The 12,862-nt window shown below is 40.3% G+C and overlaps 1 protein-coding gene across 1 annotated transcript in view; it reads right to left on the bottom strand.

Annotated features, from left to right (window-relative positions):
- tent4b (terminal nucleotidyltransferase 4B) overlaps positions 1–12,588 on the bottom strand; it is a 91,454-nt gene extending 78,866 nt beyond the window's left edge. Inside the window, exon 1 of the mRNA XM_043706948.2 lies at positions 11,856–12,588. Coding sequence (XP_043562883.1) covers positions 11,856–12,304 — 449 coding nt within the window. The 5' untranslated portion in view covers positions 12,305–12,588. The remainder of the gene's footprint in view (positions 1–11,855) is intronic.
- Positions 12,589–12,862: the final 274 nt, after the last annotated feature.

Genomic DNA, 12,862 nt, shown 5'->3' with positions numbered 1-12,862 from the left:
CACCCAGTCCCATTTCCCTCTGACTAACGCACCTAACACTACGGGCAATTTAGCATGGCCAATTCACCTAGCCTGCACATCTTTGGACTGTGGGAGGAAACCAGAGCATCCGGAGGAAACCCATGCAGACAGTCGCCTGAGGCTAGAATCGAACCTGGGACCCTGGTGTTGTGAGGCAGCAGTGCTAACCAGAGCCACCGTACCACCATAAATGGTAACGGTAAAGTTGCCATAGTCTTACCAGACTATAAGGCAGATCTCTCAGAGAGAGATGATTGGTGGTGGTTTAACCTGAGGGTCATCACACCTCAGGGGAGGACAGAGGTTGAGAAGGAGAGTCCTTCATGCTAACCTCAAAGTGCAGACACTTCGTTGATTGGCATTACTCTGTATTACAAACCAGCCATCCAGCTAACTGTTCGAACTGACCCCCTATTGTTATTGTACAACTGACTTTGGACTGAAAACCTTGTAGGTTCCACTTGAGAAGATGACTGGAGAGAATAATATTGCATGTCCCCTTTTGCGCTGCTGCTCAGTGGCTCTGATAACCTTTCGAACCTTTCCCAGTTTTGATTTAGCCCTTGCTATAACCTAGTGATCACAAATTATCCGTAGAGTGCATAGCCTTGAAAATTGCTGTGCCATTCTTGTCCATTCACTTTTGCCATGTTGAGGTCAGAGCAATAGTAACTTGTAAACCCATGTACACTCTAATTTTTCTTTCTTCTGTGTGGACCTCGGGTGAAGTATTCAGGGATGTTATGAAGCAGATAGAGTTACACCTAGGTCAAGACAAGCAAGTGGCAAACTGCTGCTGCTGCCAGATAATTGGTCTGACGTTCATGTCAAGGTGTTGTTTCATTTCTCAGGGAAGAGAGGAGAATGGGAAATGGCCTACAAATAAGTGGGTCCAGCTAATGATGAGATGCAAATACAAGGTCTGTGTCAACGAGAATTTTGTGATGTTTTTTGGGGTTGTAAAAGAAAATCTTCCCACCATCCCAGTATATGTTGAACCCTGTCTGGATCAGATTTCAGAAAATGAAGTTTGGATGGTAGAAGATGTATTAGTGTGAGAGCATTTTCTTGGTGGTGATCATAATTTGGTTACATTTGGTGTGGTTAGGGAAAAGTACAATGTTAGATCAAAAGTGAAGTGGTTTAAATTGGGGAAGTTAATTTTACTTTGCAGAAATATCATTTGGCAAAAAGTAGAACAGAATTTAAAAGGTAAACCAATGTCAAAGTAGTGGGAGGCAAAGAGAACCTAGACCAAATATTTCCCCATAAAATCACAGCTAGGTCATTACTAAATATCAAAGAGTGTATCAAGATTAAGGGAAAATAGGAAAGCTTACGAGTGATACAAAGCTTAGCAAAGTGTAGAAAGTGCAGGGTGAAGTTGAAAAAGGAAAGGGCCATGAATCTTAATTAATTTTCCATCTGCCTTCACAAAAAAAAGGGAGGTTATACAGACACGGTAGTGGAGGAGGCGGCTATATTAGACGATATAAACAGAAAAGGTGAATATTAAGGGAATAAACAGCTTTGACAAAAGACAAATCAACAGTCATGGGTGAAATGTAACAAAGACTAAGAGAAGCCAGGCAAAAAATTTCAGAAGCTCTGATCATCAGTTTCAAAATTGCCTGGCTGGAGCATAGATGGACTCCTCACATCCTACCATTATGGACATGCAGACTTGTGCTTCAGAATTAGCCATTGTAATACACTGTTACAAGACAGCTATCTAACTGACAGTGGAAAGTTGCTCAGATTTATCACATCCACAAGCAAGATAAACCTAATCTGACAAGTTACCACTTCATTAGTCTGCTCGAGTTTATAGCAAAGTGATGGAACATGTCATTTGAAGTGCTATCAAATGCATTTCACCAGGGCTACTCAAATCCAGAATTTATAATGTCATTTTTTTCAAAAAAGCTGAATTCTAGAGGTGATTTAAGAGTGATCCCCCATTACATCAAGATAGCAACTGACCCAAGTGTAGCACCAACGAGTTTGATGAAAACAGCAATCACTAAGAATTGGAGTGAGAAGTCTCCACTGGTTAAAGTCATACCTAGCATAAGAAAGAAGGTTGTAACTGTAGGAAGCAGTGATCTGAGTTTCAAGACATTACTCTGAAGAATCCCTGTGGGAATGTCTTAGGTCCAACCAAGTTCAGCGACTTCATCAAGAACCTCTTTCCATCATAAAAAGAAATGCTAGAAATGATTTTTTTTCTGATTATTTGTGACAACTCAGATCTGAAGCCCATGTGTAGGAAGAACTGCACAACATTCAGGCTTGGGCTAACAAAAAGCAAGTGACCACTATGGATCACATGTCAGGCAATGATTATCTCTCACAAAATCTTGCGTTGATTTGAAATGGCATGCCAATTACTGAATCCCTTATTATTAACATCCTTGACCAAAACCTTGTCTGAACTAGTCATTATAAATTCTGTGGCCACAAGATGAGGTTCGAGGCAGGGAATCTTGATCGCAAAGCACAAGGCAAGAAATTGATGGAATGCTCTCCACTATTGCAGTTCTCAAGAAGCAGCCTTGCTAACCATATGGCTAAGCATATTTGATTTGCAAAATGAATGTAATCAATACAATTGTTAGTAAAATGGCATGGTGAAAATCAATGCGATTTTGTTTTGGTCTTAGTGAATGCCTTGCATCCTTGGTTACTCAAGTGTGGCAAGTGCTTATTATGCAAGCAGACACAAGATGCAGATTTACCTACATTGAGAGAGTGTAAGCCAAGGTGCTTTCTATTAATAGTCAATGCATTTCTTAAAAATAAGTGTCACCATGACAGCAATTTCTATTGAGCACCAGTTATGCAATTAAAACAATAAAACTGCAAACGGTGAAAATCTGAAACAAAAATAAATTGCTGGAGAAACTCAGCAGGTCTGGCAGCATTTGTGGACAGAATTAAGCTTGTCTCACAACTTAAATAATCACAAACTTGAGAATTTAATCAAAATGCGTTAAGCTGAGATATCAGGTAGAAAAATTACAACTGTCTTGATGAGACAAGAACAATGCCAACATCGCTCCCCCCAATGCCACACCAAGAACCTGGCTGGCAAATTGAAAGTGATAATAAAGGTCCTGCCATTTATTTCAGCAGGACATGACTGACCCAGGAATCACACACCCCAACGTACTGCAAATTAAAACATTTGTTAAAGAGGGAAGCACTACAACTTGCATGAAGACAAACCAAAGTATATATACTGTTGCATAAACCTCTCAGTGTATTCAGTGACTGAAAAGGGCAAAGTTTCCTTTAGTTATTACTTAATACAAAGATTTAACTTTAATATCAATTTCCCTGCAAAATTTCTCTCGACATTGCGTTCCAATCAGAAAAATGGTTGGATCATGGGCATTTCCATATCTGATTTGCAGGAACAGCAGTTTTTGCAAAAAAGTGAATACTTGTTTCTTGGAGTGAAAGAAATAGTTGCTAATTACTCTTCAAATGGAACATTGCATAACAATATAGAGTCCATTCTAAAAGAGAGCCAAGAACACAAATCAAAAATGCTCAAGATTTTCAAAATGTGATCGAGGGTTTTAAGTACAATGAACCCTGACATTTTAGCAAAACTCAACATGCACCAGCAGTTAGGCACTTGTTTCTTCAGTTATTGAGCCATAGCAAATGCTCAAAAGTTAAAAATTGACCTGCACCAAGATAAGCAATATTTCTTTAGTAATCAGCCACATTTAAGGTTCAAGCAAAAACTGATTATAGCCTTAACAAGTGCCAAAAATTATCAACCATCTGATCACTGAACTTCCATGAAAATATTAGATCTTCAAACTAACCCAGATGTCAGAAAACAAATCACAACCGATCATTTGACAGAGCATAACTGAGGCAACAGAAACTTTTCATGCACTGCTTCTAATCTGCAGGCTAACCGCTTCAAGGCCAAACACTACGAACTTTAAACCTACTGAGGACTTCAACTTTGTACCAATACATATCAATAAAACATGCATGGTTATGTTTTCCTATTTTCCAACTTAAAATACAAACATTACCTACAACTGAGAGTCTCAACATTTTCCAAGATGCCAATTTTCTCTTGTCCCAAATTATTTGTGGTGAACACATTTCAAATGCTTCCAATCATCTGTAGATAATTGACTGTGCTTTGTCTGGGGGTGTAATAGGGACAGTAAAAGCAGAATCCTGGCTGAATTCTGCAAGCAAACATCTGAAATTTTGACTTTCGAAATTATATATCTAATGGAAAGTTGAGAGTCATACTCTAGTTTCATGCTTTCAGCCAACTGAAATATGCAAAAAGAAATACAAAAAACAAAATCATGCACGTACAAGCAGACAAATTAGAAAGACATGACCTTCCAGCTTGATTCTCCATTTGAGATAAACCTAACAACTGAAATATGAATAGTGGTCAGTTGCTAAAATGATCACTTGCTAGTTCAGAAGATTGTGGTTTCAAAGACTTAAGCTGTCACTCCAGTGTAGTACCAAAGCAGGGCTGCATTAATTGTATGGTTTCTTTTCAAATGAGATGTTAAGCTGAGCTCCAACCTGTCATTTCTAGTAGTGTAGCTAATTGAAAAAGGTACAGATACAGTGGGATGGGAAAGGGAGTAACAGAAATGAGATTACTGAAATATTGTATAATGAATCATAATACACTAAATTAAAAAAGGAAAGTTAAAAGTAATTTTCAATTAACTTGAGTTAAAGAAACCAGTAAAACCTGGATTGGAAAAGAGGCATCAGAAGCTAGTGATTCCTGGAAAAGGAATGGAAGGTGGTATTCCTGTCACTAACTGAACATGGAAAAGGAGGTTATGGCTGAGTGGCATGACCATGCTTGGCATATTTAGACTTAGAAAGAAAAGTAAAATCAGGAAATATGACAGTCAAGATAGGAGATGGAAAATTATTTGCTACAATAAAACAGAATTCTTACATCATTAACAATATTTACTTGCAAGATGGCTCAGGTTTGAAAGTTGAACAGGTAAATGAAAAAAATGTCAAGAATTATGGAAGCAGAGAGTTTGTCAGTATGCAGCTGCAAACTGAAAACACGTATTTGCATTTCAGTTAGCATTACAAGGAGATACCACATATAAAGCAAGGAAATTCAACAATGTCCGAATCACCTGGCAAAGACGACACTAGATTTGATGTAACTTTATTATTTCATTTTGCTCTGCAATATGAGAAAACACTACCAGACAGATGGACTGGAAAAGAAGATACTTTTTGAGAGAGAGCGAGAATGGACTTGACAACTATGAAGGAAACAGTGGAGAGATCAAGGAGAATCAGCAAATCAAAATTGCTGTTATATGTAATTCTGACCTCGAACAATAGTCTAAAGAGCAATCTCTGAAGTATAGTCAGAAGGTTACAGCAATATCAAATTCTTAGCATGAGGCTTGAGCTCACAGCCTTCAGATCAAAGATTAAAAGAGTAACCAACCAAGTTAAGTTGACACAAAGTTAAAGCCCATATAACAGAAATGACAGTGGCAGAATGAACAGATACAAAGTTGGCTGTGTGACAGAAAGTAGTGAGGAATGATGTTTCCTGGCATGGAGGAAGGTTTGTAGCAACATTCCCCAGGAATCGGTATTAGTACCATCACTTGTCTTGATGAATTTCAGTGCATACGTAAGGTATAATTTCAACATTTCAGCTGGCAATAAACTTAGAACGGTGTACAGGGAAAGTCTTTTAAGCCTCAAGATAACATAGAAGGGCTGGTGGAATGGTTAGACATGTGGGAGCTGAAATTTACTGCAGATGTCAGTGTTTTAGTTAACCTTTGAAAACTCTACAACAGGGACAGACGTATATAAAATCTGAATCGACGCGGGCATGGTGGTTGCTATTTTGAAATTTAAAAATTCATAATACTAACGTTGCACTGTTTATTCAATATATTAATCCCATAAAGATACCTTTAATCATAATGAGAGGATCAAATTCCCTGTAAAACGCTGTCAAATTAAATTGTCTTCAGCATCCAATAGTTTATGGAATTCAGTTTTACTCTGACGATGACTTAATCATAAAGGTTCTTCTTCTGGAGCAGTTGTAATGTTTTGGTTTCAGAAACATTCTTCTACAAAGAAAAAAATCATCTTTCTCACCATCCAACTAATTAAGTTTCTGAATAATCCACTGACAGTTTATACGGCAATAGCAGCGCCCAACTTGATGTCAAAACCCCAAGTACACATATTTGTGCTCTTTTCGAAGATTCTTTTTTCCATTAAATACCCATTTATTCCATTCTACAAAATATGATCAGTGTACGGCTTATTGAGGAACACATCCAAACTGTTGACCTTTCGATGATAGCATTCCTGCATAACTGCAATTTGAATGTAATTTCTTTACAGAGTCCTCTTCACCTCATCAGTTATATTGGACCTGAACAGTGTCCACAAAGATTTATGTAGGCAATTGGGATTCCTATTCAGACATAATTGATCTACATCTTAATTCCATTCTCATTTAATCTTACATCAAAACTTTAGCAAGGTACTTGATTTTCAGCAAGGTCTTGCATTTGAAAGTTATAATAGGTTTTAACTTCATTCTGTCAGTCACGTAGGTTAGAATCACTAACGCTCATCTTGCGTCCTGTAGTTTCATTTTAATGGTTTTCAAACCCTGACATAATACAGTGGCTGTGCAGAAAGAAAAAGCCAATGGTTATCTATGTGGCTGATACAATGGTGTAAAAAGTACTCATTTTTATTGCCATCTGACGGTGAATTGCCGGAGAGTTTGGCAGAGGTCTTTTAGTAACCCGAACAATTTTACCTTCTCCTGAAACGCAATACATTGTGGGCGGCACGGTGGCAAACACTGCTGCCTCACAGCGCTAGAGACCCGGGTTCACTTCCCGCCTCAGGCGACTGACTGTGTGGAGTTTGCACGTTCTCCCCGTGTCTGCGTGGGTTTCCTCCGGGTGCTCCGGTTTCCTCCCACAGTCCAAAGATGTGCAGGTCAGGTGAATTGGCCATGCTAAATTGCCCGTAGTGTTAGGTATGGATGGGTTGCGCTTCGGCGGGGCAGTGTGGACTTGTTGGGCCGAAGGGCCTGTTTCCACACTGTAAGTAATCTAATCTAATACATTTTTGTTTCAGGTACACCATCTAGCTTTGCTCCGAAATCTTGTTGGAATTAAGAGCATACATACACACGGGGGAAGCAATGGCCTCATGATGTTATCATTAGACTGTTAATCCAGAAACCCAAGTAATGTTTTGGAAACTAGGTTTGAATCGTGCCATGGCAGATAGTGGAATTAATTTCAATTTTAAAAATTTTTAAATTAAAAGTTGAATGATGACCATGAAACCATTGTTGATTTTTGCAAAGCTCATTTGAGCTATAGGAAGGAAACCACCACCATACCTGCTCTGGCCTACAGGTTACTCTATATCGACAGTAATGAGGTTGACTCTTAACTGCCCTTTGAGCAATTAGGGATGGTGCAATAAATGCTAGCCTACCCAGTGATGACCACATTCCATGAATAAAGTTTTTTAAATTATGATTGCAAAAACATTCTGACAATTTTCAAGGATCATCCCTAAGCATGTTCATCAAGCCCAGGTCAATAACCAGTCGCTGTACACATGGTGCATTCAATCCTGGGTTAATTGCTGCTGCTGCATGGTCCAGAGTTTAAGTAGAAAACATCTACATTTCAACAAAGCAATCAAACCTGGAGGATTAGTCAGTTAAGTCATATCCATTATTTTTTTAAACTGCAAAGGAGCTAAAAAGGCCATGTTGCTTTGGAGCTCATCACCCAAACATTTCAGTTGGTGACCCCAATGGGAAGCCGTGGTCTTGGATATCTTGTTTTAGGTAGGATTACTGCTTCTTCTTTGCTCACACCAGTGTTCCACTTTTATTGCCTTGATGTAGTACATTTGACATGAGCAAATGTATAACCCTTAGCTTGAATCCAACTGCACACTTCATTTAGAGTCGGAGCTGTACAGCACAGAAACAGACCCTTCAGTCCAACTCGTCCATGCTGAAAAGATATGCTAACCTAATCTAGTCCCAATTTCCAGCACATGGCCCAAATCCCTTCCTATTCATTTACGCATCCAGATGCCTCCGAAATACTAATTGTACAAGTCTCCACCACATCCTCTGGCAGCTCATTCTATACATGCACCACACTCTTGTGTGAAAATGTTGCCCCTTACATTTCTTTTAAATCTTTCCCCTCTTACCCTAAACCTACGCCCTCTAGTTCTGGATTCCCCAACCCAAGGAAAGACCTTCTCTATTCACCCTATCCATGCCCCTCCTGATTTTATAAACCTCTATAAAAAGGTCACCCCTCAGCCTCGATACTCCAGGGAAAACAGCCCCAACTTGTAGGGAGAAAACAGTCTCTCCCTATAGCTCAAATCCTCCAACCCTGGCAATATCTTTGTAAATCTTTTCTGAACCCTTTCAAGTTTCACAACATCCTGCTGATTGGAAGGAGTCCAGAATCTCTCAATATTCCAAAAGTGGCCGAACCAATGTCATGTACAACTGCAACATGACCTCCCAGTTCCTTTAAATCAATACTCTGACCAATAAAGGAAAGCATACCAAACGCCTTCTTCACTATCCTATCTACTTGTGACTACACTTTCAAGGAACTATGAATCTCATTCCAACATCTCTGTTCAGCAACACTCCGCAGGATCTTATCATTAAGTGTACAGGTCCTGCTCGGATTGGTCTTTCCAAAATGCAGCACCTCACATTTATCTAAATTAAACTCCATCTGCCAGCCCATTGGCTCATCTGATCAAGATCCCGTTGCACTCTAAGGTAGCCTTCGCTGTTCACTATACCTCCAATTTTGGCATCATCTACAAATTTACTAACTATACCTCCCATGTTCACATCCAAATCCTTTATACAAAAACGATGAAAAGCAACAGACCCAGCACTGATCATTGTAGCACACCACTGGTCACAGGCCTCCGGTCTGAAAAGCAACCCTCCGCCACCCTCTGTCTTCTAACTTCAAGCCAATTCTGTATCCGAATGGCTAGTCCACCCTGTTATTTTGCTGAAAGCCTTATTTCCCTTTGAGGGATTTGCCATATGGGCCTGCTTGGTCAACATATCTTACATTTCCACAAATCCTGCAACACAGCCTATATTGTATGATCAATCCCTTGTGCCCAGTTATATGGCAAGTAAAACATGTGTCTGTGAGGTGAAAAATTGAGGTAGAGTATAAATGTGAATATAGTACATAATAGTCAAGAAGATTTGGCAGCAGTGGAGGGTGCATGTGTGTGTGGCTGTGGGATGGACTCATATGCCAAGTATGTAAAAAAAACATTATTTTTGGGCCTGCAAAACTGGGTTGCTTTATTTTCAGGTTGATTGGTACACCACAATCTACAGTGATATAGATTGAAAGGAAAAAAAAAGGAGATAATATAGAATAAATAAAGAATATTGCTAAAAGTAGTGCAGGAACAGAGAGGTCCAAAGGTATATGTGCACAAATCTATTGATAGCAGTAGAACAAGTTGTGAATGCTGGTTTTAAGATATGTGGGAATCAGTTTTATAACTAGAGGCATACAGAATAGAAGACAGGAAAATAAAATAAACTTTTACAAAAGCACGGTTTTGGCCTCAACTGGGATATTGTATCCAATTCTCAACACCATACTTGGGAATGAAGTGAAGGCATTAGAGACAAAAAGATGTATGCAAACATACTCAGTGATCAGGGACTTCAGTTACATGGAGATTGTAGAAGCCAAGGCTGGTGGTCTTGGAGGCGGAAAGTTTAAATGAAATTTGATAAACATACTCAAAAAGAGACCTGGACAGAGTTGAGCGGAAGAAACTGTTCCTATTGACGGGAGGATTGAGAACCAATTTAAGATGAGTGTCAAAGGAATCAAAAGGCAACACAAGAGAATACTTTTTTATTTAGTGAGTGCTTAGGATAAGGAATGCACTGCCTGAGTGCAGATTCCATCATAGCTTTCAAAAAGGAATTGGATAATAAGCAATAAACACAAAGAAGTGCAGAACTACAGGGAAAAAGACAGATGAGTGGGACTAGACATTTTTCTCTTGCATAGAACAGACACACAACAGGTGAACATTCTCATTATGCCAAGCTCATCCTGAGATTCTATGGCTCACTGTACACCCCAACCACAACTGGTTCAGTTCACTAGTCTCAGCACACATAGATCAGAAAGATCCCATGATTTATGACACATTCAATGGCATATTTACCACATGAACCAAAACACTTTGTCATATCCTCATTAATATCAGAGTCAGTCATTTACTTGGAAATCAGAAAGAGGGAAAACAATCAATCTTTCATTTCTTGCTGCGAATCTGAAGAGTTCAAGATAAGAAAACATGCAGTCGTAAAACAAATTAATCATGAAGCAGGTGACATTAAAATGTGCATTTAACCATAATAGTCACATTTTCAAATTGACAAAAAGATAGATACAGGTTTTGCTACAGCAGCCGATTTGAAGTATTAACTTCACCTGAGAAGGTTCTTTCCAAACTGCCACTCATTCCAAAATTTATATATGCAGCTATCAGATTTACCCATATGAACTTCAAGAAACATGTGGAAACCACGTGGGTAGACTGAAATTCACTATGCACACTTGCTTTCAATTTTTGAGGGGAAAACCCTTTTTTTCAATGCAAGCATGATGTATCAATCATTTTAAAACTACTGCCATCATTTAGAGTAATGTTTCAAAGTGAAAGTAGACATTCTAAAATACAGAAGCAAAGTAGCAAGTTTTTTTGAAGTGCAGCATGGCAGCACAGCGGTTAGCACTGTGCCAGGAATCCAGGTTCAATTTCAGCCTGGGTGACTATCTTGGTGGAGTTTCCAAATTCTCCCTGTGTCTACATGAGTTTCTGCCAGGTGCTCCCATTTTCTCCCACAGTCCAAAGATGGTTCAGTGGACCGGCGCAACTAAATTGCCCCATTGTGTCCAGGGTTGTAGCATGAGGGGGGTTCAGGTGGTTGGTGCAGACTTGATGCACTGTATGGTCTCTGTCTACAGTGTAGAGATTCTCTGATTTTATTTAACAATTCTGTACTTTAATGATGCCCAATGAAAGTAAACTAAATACATTTCTGTTGAGATGTTAAATGAAAACACTAAAATTTGATGCACAAATTTAAATGTCATTTAGACCCAAAAACCATACATCACAGTGTAAAAGTCAACTAATGAACAATTAATATATTTTAAAATTTCACTCATTCCAAGTGTCAGCTGAAATGGGACAAGAGATTGATGTGGACATTTCATATATAAATCTGTTTCTTATGCAATTAAACAAAATGGACTCTGTATTACATGACACTGACTGATGGGCATAGTTAATGATCTTAAACAGGCAGTCTTACAAAATGGCTAAACTTTCCTTCTATTGCTCACACATCGTGGAGTGATAAAATGCACCAAATATATGACTTGACAGGCACTACAAAACAAAAACAATGCATGATTCTTTCCTCAACAGCCCAAAACATAAACTTTTCCAATCACATTTTCATTAAGACAGCACCACTTTAACACGTGGGCAATCTTTGACATCCACTGAATTGGCTGCATTATAAATGAGGGCATCGACTGAGCTGTCTTTAAAGCACGATTTGAGAACTCCTTTGCGACATGACCAGCACCAGAATTAGCGTTCACCGAGCAGGAAGAGGACCATCTGAAACTACCTTTACAGGAAAAGAAAGAAAGCAAGCAAGTAAGAAATCTTACCCCAAGACTCCCTCGCTGTAGTTTCGGCTTTTCCAGGGAGTTCCGTTGTAATGGCCACTTCCAGACAAGAGGCTGTAGTTTAACCCGAAAGTGCTTGCCTTGTTGTCCCGTTTCCTCTTGTTGCCCGTGCCACTGGTCCTATTGCTGTTGTCGGGGTAGCCCTTCCGGCAGCCACCTTCTCCTGGGCTGGCTGGGAAGTTGCTGTTATTTGCGCTGGGCTCGAGTGGGAGGAAATCCCTCTGAACGCCAAAGTCCCCTCCTCCCTGGCTGCTCCTCTCTCTCAACATGGTCTCGCTGCCCACACTCGTTGCTGCCGTCGCCGCTGCCGCCGCACAGTTATTATTAAAGAACAGATTCCTCAGCCCCTGCGTCGTTTCCCAAATTTGCATCCACAAAATGTTGGCAGGTCCGAGCTGTTCTGGCTGAAACCAGGCTACCCTCGGATCCATCAAATGGGGACGGGGTTAATACTCACTGAAAACGAGCGTCTGTTCGTTTTCTTTCTCCTGGCCCTCCGCTCAGTCTCTAATCACACACTCTCTCTCCCACCAGCCGTAAGCCCCTCTGTCTAGTCGCAGACACCTCCGTCAGCTTGTCACCGGGCCGGAACGAGAACAGTCTCAACAGCAATGGCGACGGCCACTTCACTGCACATGCGCGCGGCATACCCCAGCCGCCGTACGACTCATGAGCTGGAGGGTGCGAACACCTCGCGCAACAATTGGCCCTTGTTGTGACGTCATGGCGACGAGCTTTTACGCGACAAAGAAAGATCTCGCGCGTTCGTTCCGTTTTCGGTTTATATTCGAACCGTCTCAGTAACGTCTACCGACCCCCCGCCCCTCCCCCTCTCCACATCATATCCTCAGCTCCTTTCCTGTACCTGCCCCCCCCCCTCCCCCACACACACTCGGTCTACTCCCCTCACTGTATACTCCCCACTCTTCTCCCCCCCCCCCCCTCCATACAGACTCCATCTACTCCACTCACTATACTCCCTTCCTCAC

The sequence above is a fragment of the Chiloscyllium plagiosum genome, unplaced genomic scaffold (genome assembly GCF_037043375.1).
Source record: "Chiloscyllium plagiosum isolate Xiang-an unplaced genomic scaffold, Cpla_swu_hap1 HiC_scaffold_17, whole genome shotgun sequence".
In the NCBI taxonomy this organism is placed as follows: Eukaryota; Metazoa; Chordata; class Chondrichthyes; order Orectolobiformes; family Hemiscylliidae; genus Chiloscyllium; species Chiloscyllium plagiosum.
The sequence above is the reverse complement of the archived record's forward strand: the minus strand, read 5'-3'. Positions and strand labels throughout refer to the sequence as shown.